General features: G+C 34.8%; 3 protein-coding genes across 3 annotated transcripts; all 3 read left to right on the forward strand.

Moving 5' to 3' along the window:
* The first annotated feature begins 244 nt into the window (after positions 1 to 244).
* Positions 245 to 565, forward strand: LOC126622769 (S-protein homolog 1-like). Its single transcript, XM_050291492.1, has one exon. It carries the CDS (start codon positions 245 to 247, stop codon positions 563 to 565), a length of 321 nt encoding a protein of 106 aa, XP_050147449.1.
* A 1,830-nt stretch (positions 566 to 2,395) lies between these two features.
* Positions 2,396 to 2,851, forward strand: LOC126622770 (S-protein homolog 1-like). The gene has a single exon (XM_050291493.1). The coding sequence runs from the start codon at positions 2,396 to 2,398 to the stop codon at positions 2,849 to 2,851; it is 456 nt and encodes a 151-aa protein (XP_050147450.1).
* A 2,304-nt stretch (positions 2,852 to 5,155) lies between these two features.
* On the forward strand, positions 5,156 to 5,614 carry LOC126622771 (S-protein homolog 24-like). Its single transcript, XM_050291494.1, has one exon. The coding sequence runs from the start codon at positions 5,156 to 5,158 to the stop codon at positions 5,612 to 5,614; it is 459 nt and encodes a 152-aa protein (XP_050147451.1).
* Positions 5,615 to 13,697: the final 8,083 nt, after the last annotated feature.

Raw genomic sequence — 13,697 nt, forward strand, 5'->3', positions numbered from 1 at the left:
GCTTAAATAATTAAATGAATAGTACAAACTTCCAAGTGATTCATACCAGAATTTGGCTATATAAACGAAGAAGAAAATGAGGTAGCCAAACACTGCAACACAATGAGTACTGCTTTCAAATTCAAACCACATTATGTGGTTTTCTCTCTGTTTGCAGCATTACTAGCTTTGAGCCACCCATGTTCGGGAAATCCAACGACAGGGGTTTCCACTGCTTAAATATACTTTGCATGTTGTTAATCAAATGGGGGCTTCAAGAACATTGGTAGCTCATTGTGAATCCCTAGATGATGACCTCGGAATTCGAGACATTTCAGCTGGGAATGAATTCAATTGGAGTTTCAGAGAGAACCTCTCTGGAAGTACGTTGTACTGGTGCGACATGCACAACGACCACCAGTACGCTTCCTTTAAGGTGTTTTGGCCAGAGAGTAACCACAGTTGGCTTCGCTACAGATGCAACTATAAAGAGTGCTTTTGGATTGCTAAAGATGATGGGATTTATCTACGAGTCATTCTTGAAAGTCGTGACGAGTTTCAGCTTAAATGGGAACCAGGGTGGTAATTAAGTACTTTGAGGCTTAATCGTCATGATTAAATTTATTAATCATGAGCATGTTTTAATTTGCACTATGTATAGTTAACTATGCATCACATATAAAGGAAGATGCAAAGTACTGCCCTTAATTATTATGTAATAAAGCAGACAACCAAATAATTATGTGAAATGTATATCGCACCAAAAATATTTAGAGTTAAAAGTCATATTTGGGAATCATATTTGGGAATCATATATGACTTTAGTGTCAAATGTCAAGTTATATATATATTTTTTAAAGAAAGTACGATATTCATTGATAAAAGGGGAATATGTTATTCATTAACTTCGGAGTTCTAATGGAACCCGAAGCTAGTGAGCTCCCAAAATGCCTCGTGCTAGGACGATGTGGGATGTTACAATCCACCCCCCTTAGGGGCCCTACGTCCTCGTCAACACACTTCCGGCCAGGGATTGGCTTTGATATCAAATTGTCACATCCCGGCCCGGGCCCCCACCACAACCCGGGTTCGACTCCACCGTAGTACGATATTGTCCGCTTTGGGCCCCGACCACGCCCTCACGGTTTTGTTTCTAGGAACTCACACGAAAACTTCACAATGGGTCACCCATCCTGGGATTGCTCTCACGCGAACTCGCTTAACTTCAGAGTTCCAATGGAACCCGAAGTCAGTGAGCTCCCAAAAGGCCTCGTGCTAGGTATAGATGGGAATATAGATATAAGACTTATAAGATCCACTCCTCTGGACGATGTGAGATGTTATAAGAGTAATTAACATTTACTACGTTTTGTGATATACAATGTGGCATATGATGTATGGAATTAAAATTCAATGAACATTTAATATTCAATGTGTTAAAATACAAAATTAGATGGATAAAATCAATAAGGTTTGGTTTAAAAAATGGCCGTATTAGATCCAGTTCCATTTTTAAATTAATACGATCCATCTTGCCCTACCTCTTTTTATAACCAAATAGGTGTATTCTGGTCCGATATCTTCAATTTTGGGTCAGACCCATGCCTACCCCTAGCTTCAACATAATAGAACTCTTGCATTAAATATACTTTGGCACCAAGCAAAATAATTTTTTTTTTTCTTACAAAACAATTTTTTTTTTTGGTACTTATTTCATTTTCACCCAATATGGCATGTATAAATTAGTGGTAAAATGAATGTGTGTAAACCATTTTTTTATGAGTAAATAAGTTTCTGTTGTGAAACAAATAGTGGTTGTCTTTATACAATGTATGATAGTTGTTGTCCTTATGCAGTATATGGTAGTAAGTTATCATAAACATACCAAATAAAATATGAGGTGGAATATGCATGCTAACATGGACATAGGTTAAGGGATGAATTTAATTTTAATCTTAGTTTAAGGAATTAATTTAAAAATAATCTTTTCTAATGAGTATAATGAAGCTTCTATAAAAAATAAAAATAAAACTATAAAATGGGATTAAGTGCAAAAATAAAACACATAGTGCAATCTAATTAATTTGCTCCCTTTTCTGAAATTGTGCAAAGCCGGAAAAGAGGTAAAGATTTTTCATAACTGAAAAAACGTAGAAAAAACCCATAATTTAATGGACCACAATTTCGCCAGTTTAGGAAAATGCTAGGTAAATTTCTTTTTATACCATATTTGTCAATCATATAATGTGTTAACAATACAAAATAAGCACGTTAAACAAACTTTTAAGTAATAATTCAATCATCAATAATCACATCCTATGGTTTATAATTTAAATAAATAGTATGTATAGCTTATATATATGTATATGTATACAAGAAGAAAACGAGTCCAACATTACCTATAATCTGCGAAACAATGAATGATTTCAATCGTCATGCGTTTCTCTTTGTGTGTGCAGCACTAGCCCTAAGTGCTCCATGCCTAGCAAATTTCCATGAAGACAATTGGGAGCTTCGTCCTGGTAGATGGCATGTACACGTGGTAAATAACTTGGGAGCCGGAAAAACATTGTTCGCCCATTGTCAGTCCAAGAATGACGATATCGGAAACCGTACCATAGCACCTGGGGCTGAGATCACTTGGAGCTTCAAGCCGAACTTCTTCGGGACGACGCTGTATTGGTGTTACACGCGCACGGACCATGAGCATACGGCGTTCGATGTGTATTGGGAGGAGAGTAAACATAATTGGCTGCGTTACAGATGCAACTATAAGGAATGCTTTTGGATTGCAAAGGATGATGGGTTTTATATACGAGTTATTCCTGAAAAACGTGATGAGTTGATTCACAAATGGGAGCCGGGGTGGTAGAAGGTGAAGCTTATGATTATCAAACCAAACATTTGGAATTTCTGATATGTATTTTTCTCCATTCTCGCAACAATAAATCTGTTACAAATGTTTTTATTTGTACTTTCCGTAGTTATGCTCTATGCATGGTGTAAAGGAATTTAGTTGTCAAATTCCTCTGCATTCTGATTCAAAAGAAGAGAGCTCAAGAAATTATGTGAAGAGTACATGTATTACATTTACTGATTATAGTACCTATATATGCATCTGATGATTTGTTTTTTAGAGTATACATGTCAAATTCTTAACATAGCTAATTAATTCATTACTTCTCATATTTTCATAAGATTAGTGAGAACAAATCACTTTCTGTGGTTAACTTATTTTACTGAGGAAAAAGAGAGGTAGAGGGTCGGCGGCAGACAAACAGAGAAGAGAAGGGCTTATGCTGAATTTTCTACTCGGTGAAAGAAATTTCGACAAAAAAATTTCAATGAATGAGATTATTTTTAAGGAAAACTAATGAAAATGGTTTTGAAAACTTTGAGTTTTAACGATAAAGACAAAATAAAGGGTAAAATGAATAGTATCATGATTGACTTTTTAGTGTAAAAATGTGGTTTTTCGTTAAAATTAACGGTACCAGGAGCTTTTCGTTAAAATTCCATTTTTTTAACCATCTTGATTAATTATCTTATATTTTTCAGGATTAATTAATGGTTATTTTAAGCCAGAAAATTAGAGATTTTGAACCAGATTTTCTAACATAAACACATTCATATATACTACATTTATATTTGGAGAAATTGGAATGCAATCCGTAGCTACTAATATCGTGAAAACTTATTTGATTTTAAATTTTGAATCAAAATCTTTTGACTCTCTACACATCAACATATTTGCATTTAAAACATGACATGTCACTATTTTACTATTTTCTTAAAATTTCGAATAAACTTTCTGCCATCCATTAAATGTAATTAATTCATTACTTCTCAAATTTTCATAAAATTAGTGAGAACTAATGATTTTCTGTTGTTGGCCTAATTTACTAAGGAAAAAGAGAGGTAAAGGCTCAATGCCAGACAAACAGAGAAGAGAAGGGCTTGAAGATTTTTGTGTGTGATATTTTTCATTTCTTGTACTTTTATTTATGTACTAATAAGGGAGAGAGAAAATCCTTGTTCTCCAAGTAATACATTTACACTAGGTAACTATCTAAAAGATATTGTAGAATCTCCTACACATAATCTTACTATAATTTACACAATCACACTTCTAATAGAATTATGATTGCATTACTCCCCTTGAGTGTGTAAATACTCAAGTAAATAATGCATCAGGTCTTTATATAATGATGTAAAAATAGTTGATGAAGTTATCTCGTCTAGTCGGCACAATGAGCGAATGCGAGTCTAATAAATAAACAGATAAATGCATAAGTAGCAAACCTCACAAAACCTGGCTATGATAAAACCAAAGTAGGATAAAACTCGTAGTCTAAGGAGAAAAGTGAGAAGTTATATTAATTCAAACTAAACGCCTTATGTTCCATTGTAGTTGTGCATATTAGTATCCATTGTGAATCCAAGAACGATAATTTGGAACTGTTAAAGCAATATAACCAAAACAAGAACAATGTTACTAGTGAATGAAAACGGATGAATGCAAAAGTGTCTTAGGTTGAACTGCGAACAATATCGCTTTTTTTAAGATGTTTTACCTAAGCTATGTAAGCAGTCTCAATGCCACGCCATTCCCAAGTTAAAAGATCCCAGAATTTCCTGTGTAGACCTTCCTTGCACAAATGATGGAATATACTTTATATAATTTTCCGCACAAAGAATATCAACAGAAGTATACATGGGATCCATGTACAGTGATCTGATGTATATAGTTGAGGGCCTGTGTTATTGCAACCATGTAACTTCTGTTGAAAATGAAGATTTGATACTAAAATTCATTAAAATTAGATAAAAGGATGCTTGACAGATGATGAGGTGTATGTTGAGCATACATCATAGTTTATGATGGTGAGCAAAAATGTTTCTCTATTAATATTATGTTACAACTGTTACCTACTCATTCCTCTCTTTCACTATTCTTTTGATGCCTTATTTACTAATTCGACAATTTCAGCACTTCATAATAAACCATGCTGCCAAACCCAATTGACCTAATCAAATTCTCTAATTAAACCCCAATTCATCTCCACCTGCCACACTCATTAAGTCTTAACCATTAATGTATATGTGCCTATAAAAAAAGCTTCTGAGAAGAATATGCATATTCACATTCTGAACTAGGAATCCCAATTTCCAAACCATGATGAGAGCCTTCTTAAGCCACACCATTTACTTGTTACTTGCAATCTCAACATTTGTTATGTCTTCTCCGTCCTCCGCTGCCCCTGTTGGTCCTCATTCTGGCAACTACCTTGTGCAAATTCGAAACGAGTTGAGTGGCACCGCCACCATTTTGAAGGTCCATTGCAAATCCAATGGCGGAGGAGACTTGGGTAGCCATTGGATCAGCAGCGGTGATCGTTTCACCGTACGTTTCCACAATGACAAATGTGTCTTAACTGAGTACTGGTGCAAGTTAAGCTGGGAGTACTCCAAATCCAAGAGTCATGGCGGCAACTATCGCTTCTTCAATTGCGACAAGTCGTTTCTCGAGTCATGTGGTTTCCAGGAGTGCACTTGGAAGGTTAAGGATGATGGGATATATTTGCATGATCTTGATGAATTACAGGATTTGAAATATTATCACTGGCAGACGTAATATGATGGAATTAATTAATCCTTGTCCTACAAGAGGACTTAATTAGTAGGAATAAAACCATATATTTATATTTATATATGGTTGTAAGCTAGCAGAATTGTTATTTTTCTTTGTGGTGCCACAGTGCCACTTGAGATATAGCTCATTGGCCTTTATTTTTATTTTTATATTATATGCTCTTGTTTCCCAACTTTTATATCAAAACAAAATAAATTTCAAAACATTTGTTATGTTATATGATTGTTCATATCTTATATCATCTCTCTATTCCGATCGAGATATTGTAGATGACCGAGATATACACCTGTAGATGACGGACAACTTATTAGGTCAAAACATTAAAGGACAAAATCAATAAACTATGATGATCGTGAAGATTAATTCTATATATTTGTATATTTCATCACTGTGCAGCTCAAAAACAGCATTATATAATTTGGCTACAAATGCTTCAAAACAATCATGGAGTTTGAGGAGCCATGTTTTGATGCTCTAAACTTAATTAACATGCGAACCAGGAAATACCATGGTGTTGGGAAAATTATTCTTAGTGTGTGGTCAGAATAATTAGGTGGTTTAGCATCAATGAGAGATCAATCATGCATGTAACTGTAGGAAATCGGAATGAAGATTTTCATTCATGTATATTCCGAAGCTCTATGAATGGGATAAAAAAATTCAATATGAAATACTAGCTTTTCCTCACACATCTGCGCATGCAAAATGTCGTTTTATTATTACGGGCGCTATGCCTATGCGTGCCTAAAGATCTTTTAGTTGATGTTAAAATCATATTTTTCATGGGGAGTGTGTTTTATTTTATTTTATCTTCATTTGAGTACTCTTTTATTTGGTTTCTGTAGACATCGAAATTTCGGTAAGTAAATATTGACCGATAAATCAAAGTGTCAACGCTCATGTATTACATAAATTTTACACGTAGCGTGTGACTCAACGAAAATTGAAATGAGTTGGAAAAGTCATCAAATAGGACACGTGTCAACACCTGGCAGAAACGACTTATTTCATCTGGAATATTATATTCAAAATTAGGCCTTGGAAATTTCTATAAATACAAGCCCATTTCATTCATTTAGGGGGGAACCAATTCATATTACACCTTGAAGCTCTGAAGCTCTGAAACTCCGAAGCTCTCAAGCATCCAGGTTCCCGAAGAATCAAGAAAGTGTTCTTCGTTCTTCGTTCATCGTTCTTCCAAGATCAAGCCTCGACGACCCTTGGATCAACAATCATCCACCTTCAAGATCAAGCCCCGACGGCCCTTGAAGAAAGCGTTCTTCATTCCTCGTTCATCGTTCTTCCAAGATCAAGCCCCAACGGCCCTTTGGATCAACAATCATCCACCAATTCAAGATCAAGCCCCGACGGCCCTTGAAGAAAGTGTTCTTCGTTCTTCGTTCATCGTTCTTCCAAGATCAAGCCCCGACGGCCCTTGAAGAAAGCACCATCGTTCATCATTCTTCAAGATCAAGCCCAAAAGCCCTTGAAGATCCGTTAATCACCATTCTTCAAGATCAAGCCCAAAATGTTGGAAATGTGCCCTAAAGCCAATCATATGATGATACTTTACGGACATTTCACATGTTAAACTAATCTAGTTTTACATATAAAGGGCAAAGATTATTGTTTGAGCCGTTTCATATAAATGTTATATGCTTAAACGATAAAGTCCAAGGAATATGTGATTGGGAGAATGTAATCTAATGAAGTTAGATTCATGAGACCATTCTTTCGTAGACACATCCTAAATGTTCCTGATCATAGGATTGTCAATTGGGCATTGACAGTCCGTAAAGATCGGTACGTACTATGTCTTCTCTCAGGGAGAGTGATTAGTCTCGAGTCATTGGTGTGTCTGACATCAAGACAAGTACGTAGGTGCTCAATAGAGAATGAGTACACTGAATGTGATCAACGAAGAGTTCTCATATTCCATGTCACATAAGAACTCATGGTTGGGATAATGCAAAGTAGTCCTTTGACCTGAGGCATCACAGTTGTCTTGTGGTTAAGTCCTTGATCTTTGATTATGTCAAAGTCACCCCCTCGGGGTGTCCACGGCATCGTTGGGGTTAAGCCACTTAGCTATGGAGACAAGTGAATGCGCAACAAGGGATCTCTAACCTTCAAACAGTTGAGGGAGAATACTCTATGATATGATTTGGAATATCTGGCCAGAGTATGAATGAGATTAGGGAATGCGTTCCAAATCACATTCAAGGAAATTATATAAGCAAACGATTTACATTGGATAGTAGACATGAGTAAATAAACTATCATACCAAACAATGTGGTCAAGAGTATTAGATTAGAGAAGGACCGTATTGCATTTGTAATCCCGAACTGAATAGGTTCTCCACCTCTTCTGATTAGCTTGGGTAACCATGATATGCTGCTAGGTGTCACTCATGGTTTGTGGAAGCCCTAAACGTGTGTAATCACTAAAGGGAGAATTGAAAATAGTTTCAATTCACAATCGATGTAAAATGGTTTTAATCGCCCACTACCTCGCTAAAAGGAACCTAATGGATCGCACACCGTAAAAGGTAGAGATTGGAGATTAAACGGAAATGAGTAAGAATGATTAAATGATTTAATCATTTATTTATGGCAAGGATTAATTAATATGTTAATTAATCAAACGAATAAGTTCGTTAAAGACTTCGGGATAGTTTTGGACCTTAAGGCCCAATGGGCTTCGAACGTCAAGCCCATTAACTTAAGTTGTATGACAATTTAATGAATGAAGATTCATTAAAGCCCAAAAGCCCAAAATCCCCTAAATGGCCGGCCATGATGAAATGAATTAGGGTTTTGGTTGTTTAGGTCACTTAAAGAAGTGACTATATAAATGATTTTATAGCCAAATATTCATTAAGTGATTAAGGGTTTATTTTGGGGGAAAATTGGTGAGAATTGTCTCTCCATTTTCTCTCTAAAGAGGCCAACACCTTGGAGGGTACATCTAGCAATCCTACTACTCCAAGGTCACTCATTTCTTCTACAATCAAACCTTGGTGAAGAGACTTAGAGGTTCCCTATTTTGGGAACTTGGAGAAACCTAATTTTCCATCCAAATCCATGGATCTAAGAAGCAAGGAATGAAGGCCCTATCTCTTTGGGTGATTAGCCTTTGCTTATGCAAAGAGGAATCTACAAAGGTAATAATTTCAACTCACTTTGTTTTGAGTTGATTAATGGTTCACCAATCTACTAGGCTTTGAATTTCATGGTAATGTTTTGTTTTTGAGTACATGCAAGCATGATTCCGCCTTTAATTGTTAATTGCATGCCATATGATGTTGCTCAAATGAACATGTTTTTCAAAATAAATCCTTCAAGTGGTATCAGAGCCTAGGTCTAGTAGTTGGTGAATCCTTTTGGGTTTTGTAGTTCATAAGTTTATGATTTAAAAGTTGTAATTGTTACAAGCTTTATTCTTGCTTCTTTGAATGTAAATTTTGTTTGAAAATTTGCCATCTCAAATGTTGTAGATGTAGTTCATATGAGGATGAATATTGGAGCTAAAATTTGGTGCCATGATTTTAGGGATTTTCGGCCAAATCCAAAGGGTGATTTTTTGGGTTCATGTTTGTCTTGTTAAAAATGTTTTAAGGTGACTTTTGGAACCCCTAAGTACCCTAGGATGTTAGCCTCATTTTGAATGATAAAAATTTGAGTTTTATTGCATGAAAACATTCATGGAGCTCTTATGGGTTTTCATGGATGTTCTTTATATGTTCTTGATGTTCTTGCCAAGAACACAAAGGTTTGTGTTTTGATTCAAAGTTTTGATTTATTTCATAAAGTTTATGATATATGTTTTTCAAATGATTTATCATGTATTTAAAGTGTTAAATATTTGTATAAATGATGATGGAAACATCAATCATCAAAACATATATTATTTTTTATGAAAGTATTTAAAGTGTTAAATATTTGTATAAATGATGAAAGAAATATCAATCATCAAAACATATATTATTTTTATGAAAGGTGAAAGCACTACTTGATTGTTTTTTTGACAAAACTAATAAATCAAAACACCCACCACTCCTTTTTATCCCTAAAAACCGGCCACCCTAATAAAATAGGGTATTTTTGGGGCTTTTATGCAATTACATAAAGTTTTGATACTTTTGTGTATTTGTACTTTGACCCGAAAGTTTACGTTTTGACGTTAAGGCCTAAAAACGCTAAAGGACAAATTGTTTTGCTCCTTTAATGAAGTTTTGAATTTATTTAAATTTTGGGTTCTAGTTGTATTTACATGAAGTAGTGACTTTTGTGTTTTTACAAAGTGACCCCAAAAGTTTATGTTTTCGCAATATGGCCCAAAAAGTTGTGGTTATTGCATGATGGCCCAAATAGGATGAGAACAAAATTGTTTTGTCTCTTTAAATGAGAATTGGATTTTCATTTTGTTTAGCTCCACTTAAATCAATTTTATGGATACAAAAACCAAATGAAAATGTTGCATTCAATTAATTAGTTAAAGCGTTAATTAATTAAAGGATGATTATGAACCTAAGCCTAATATAATTGAGCTATGTGAAAGGCGTTTCAAATTTGTTTGAACCATGGGAATGTGTAGATTAGATTTTGGTTGTAATTTGATTTGATCAAATGTTGTAAAAGGGCATAAGTCCTTCTTTACTTTAAGGTAATTTGTTTTATGCAAATGTTGTAATGAGCATAAGCTCATCCTTTACTTTGAAGTATTTCTTTCTTGTTTTATATGATATGCATGAAAATGAAGTAATTGGGTCCAACGCCCCTAAGACAACACGCCTTAATGTGATTAAACGCGTAACTAAAATCAATCTCCATCCCTAGACCGAGATTCAACACAAGGCTCGTGTTGAATCTAAACAAAGGTTCATAGTCATCCTAAGGCCCTAAGGCAACTATATAGTCCATCAAATGAATGCAAACCTTATGTTAGTAGTAACATATACTCTTGCTTTAAAAACCGTTTTAAAAGTATAGTGGGAGTATTATGTACAACTAAAACAATCATATGGACCAATAGTTGTAATAGGACCAAAATTGTTTTAATAGAGATTAAAATGTATATTGATATGTGATGAGACCTAAAACCCTCAACCAAACCATTATTAAGTTGATAAGCGGAGAGTGCTTTGAACACTCTTTCGTGGCCTTCCACCGTGGTAGGCTTCAATCGTTTGTGACTCATACACCGTATTCGTCCAGTTCTGGGGTTGCAAAGTATGTGCTTACATTCAGGAGAAGCCTATAAACATATGATGAAGTGAAAGGTAGGCAACGAGTGTGGCCAATATGGAGTTCTTCTGAGGCCATTCTTGAACCCCTACTTGAACTAGCATGGTGGGAATGACTTAACTAAGTGCAATGGTGCCAATATGGAGTTCTTCTGAGGCATCATTCTCTAGAGGCCAAACGAGATGGGTACTTGCATTAGTTGCAAATGAGTAAGCGTACTCTCTCATTATTATCGTTGCTAGCCAATATGGAGTTCTTCTGAGGTGGGCTTGGTAATAGTGAGTCTCCCATAACCTACTAAGAGTTTCATCCAAAACTCTCGAATTCCAATGAGGGATATGGAATTTGCCAAAAATAGTGGGTGGTGCTATTTTGATTTAAAGACCCGAATCAAATGGCTTAAAATCAATCAATCTATATTCGTTATGTATTTGTTTACCAATATATTTGCAAACGCTATCCAACACTTGACAAAACCGAATGTTTTAGTTTCCGGACTTGGTACTACAAAACCATAGATTGTCTTTAATGGCTTGTAAAAGTACCAAAGTAGTCTCATCCTCACAATCTTCCTATTGATAATGTATCATTAGAAGAATATGTTAGAAAAGGTCTATCATAGAGAGGACAACACTTTTAATGTCATAATTCTTCAATTACAAATTGTTGTATGAAGAAATAAGAGTTGCTTTGAACAACCCTTAGTCAATACAAACACTTAGTGCTTATTTCTTTGTTAATTGAACAAAGAACTTGAGAAGTAAGCACAAGGGCATGGACACTTTATGTGCCATGATTCTTCACTTACAAATTGTTGTATGAAGAAATGAGAGTTGCCTTGTACAACTCTTGAAAGTTTGTAATTATGTTTAGAACATAATGGTTGGTTGACAAAAATAGTCCATTAACATGGACTTATGATGATTTTGAATCATTGAGTGTTGAAGTGTTAAACCACTTAACGAGATGGAAACTAGGCAAGGACTTCACCTTTGTTTCCCTATCCTAATGGTTCACTAAGTTTATGGTAAACTATGTAGTGAACAATAACCACATACTCTCTAAATTGTTTGATGTGTATAACACAATTGAAAAAGGTTTCAAGAGAGATAGTGGGAGTTTAGGGACCATGACTAATGTAGTCAAAGGTGAAAGTCAAATAAAGAAGATAAATAACTCCAAGGGAACAAACTTTCTTTATGAAAGGATGGACATTGGAAGGGGTATTTGCAAGAAATGTCTTGCAAGTGTCAAGAACACACCTTTCGAAGGTGTTGTAAATTGTTCTTGAATAGTTCAAAACAGTTGGTTCTTCTACTTGAATGTATGATTCCGTATTAGTAACTATGTTTTACAAATCGTTGTAAAAGTGTGACTAATAAGAAGTAGAAGATATATGAGAGAAGAAAAGGTGCTTCACATACGGAACGTGAATAAGATATAGATCTCTGCGAAAGCAGATAGTACTTACTTCCTCATATGAACTACCAAAGAAATTGGATTATAGTAATCTAATTGATTGTCTCTATAGTAGAGATGATATGGCAGTGTTAACTGTTTAGAATATAATGATGCTTAAAACCCAAAAGGTTGCAAGGTAGTGACTAATCCCAACTAAATTGTGATACCTCTAAAACATAAGTTACGAGTTGGTGAAACAAGGATGCTTTGGATCGTTAAATCCGGATCCAATACCTTCTTGTTAAAATTGTATAGAGGCGAAATGTTCGAATCTTTATTCTTTTGGAAAGAAGAAAGAATCACAAAGTTGTTGAGGTTAATTCACTTAGATGTTAGTGGCACTTGTCCACAACATAATACTACTCATGTTATATGACATTCACCGAAGATCACTCTCGGTTGGACTATAGTTTATTTTGAATAAACACAAGTCCGAATACTTTGCAAAAGGTTTCAAAGAATTCAAGAAATGTAAATAGATGAGTAAGATATCTAAAGTATTTACCTCCTTAGATTTGATCCAAGGAAAGGTAACACTTTAGATGAGTTTCCTTGAAAGATATCAAGGAAAATAGCATCATAAGATAATGTATTTCTCCATTAGGAGAAGAACGAACTCAAATAAGATTTAGTTCGTTAGATGTTATCTATTACCCATATATAGGATATATACTTCTAAAACAATATGATTGTCAATTAGAAGATCTTCCAAAATTTTCACAACTCCATAAGATGTAGTTGGAAAGAAAGACAAATCTTAAACATGTTAAGATTTGAGGTTGTGTGCTAATAAGCAATATTTGTTTGATAACAATCTTGTGGGATATCCTTAAATTAACTTTTGGATATCGCTTCTATAATCCAACTAACAAATGTTGTTTTGTTGGGAAGTTCATTGTAATCCTACAATGTGATTTGCCTAAGAGCAAATGAACGAGAGATAGAACTCAAAGAATGGGTTCTTTGAGAGACAAGAAAGTAATCAACAAATATAACAACCTAGTTCCTATACCAAAAGCTCCAAGGTAGTCGAGAAGGATTTATAAACCGTCTCAGTTGAATGGTTTGAACTTTATGACTATGTCATAGAGTTGCACCTCTTAATTCGAAAGAAATAAGAATGAAAATCCTTATGACTACATTGAGTGTATATATGATACATACTCAAGGAAATGGTAAAGTACCATTTGACTCGAAATAATGAAACCTTCATAGCTAATTGGTAGCTTAAGGTAACTACAATCAAAGAGAATGGTTGACTTTGAAGAAACCATCTTTGAGATAGGCTTGGTTTCAATTAATTCGAAGATTGCTAGCTACAACTAAAATGGTGATTCAATGTTTTGACATAATATGG

The sequence above is a fragment of the Malus sylvestris genome, chromosome 5 (genome assembly GCF_916048215.2).
Source record: "Malus sylvestris chromosome 5, drMalSylv7.2, whole genome shotgun sequence".
Lineage (NCBI taxonomy): Eukaryota > Viridiplantae > Streptophyta > Magnoliopsida > Rosales > Rosaceae > Malus > Malus sylvestris.

Excerpts from the sequence above, each read along its gene's own strand:
- LOC126622769 (XM_050291492.1), top strand. The coding sequence starts at position 245 with ATGGGGGCTTCAAGAACATTGGTAGCTCATTGTGAATCCCTAGATGAT.
- LOC126622770 (XM_050291493.1), top strand. The coding sequence starts at position 2,396 with ATGAATGATTTCAATCGTCATGCGTTTCTCTTTGTGTGTGCAGCACTA.
- LOC126622771 (XM_050291494.1), top strand. The coding sequence starts at position 5,156 with ATGATGAGAGCCTTCTTAAGCCACACCATTTACTTGTTACTTGCAATC.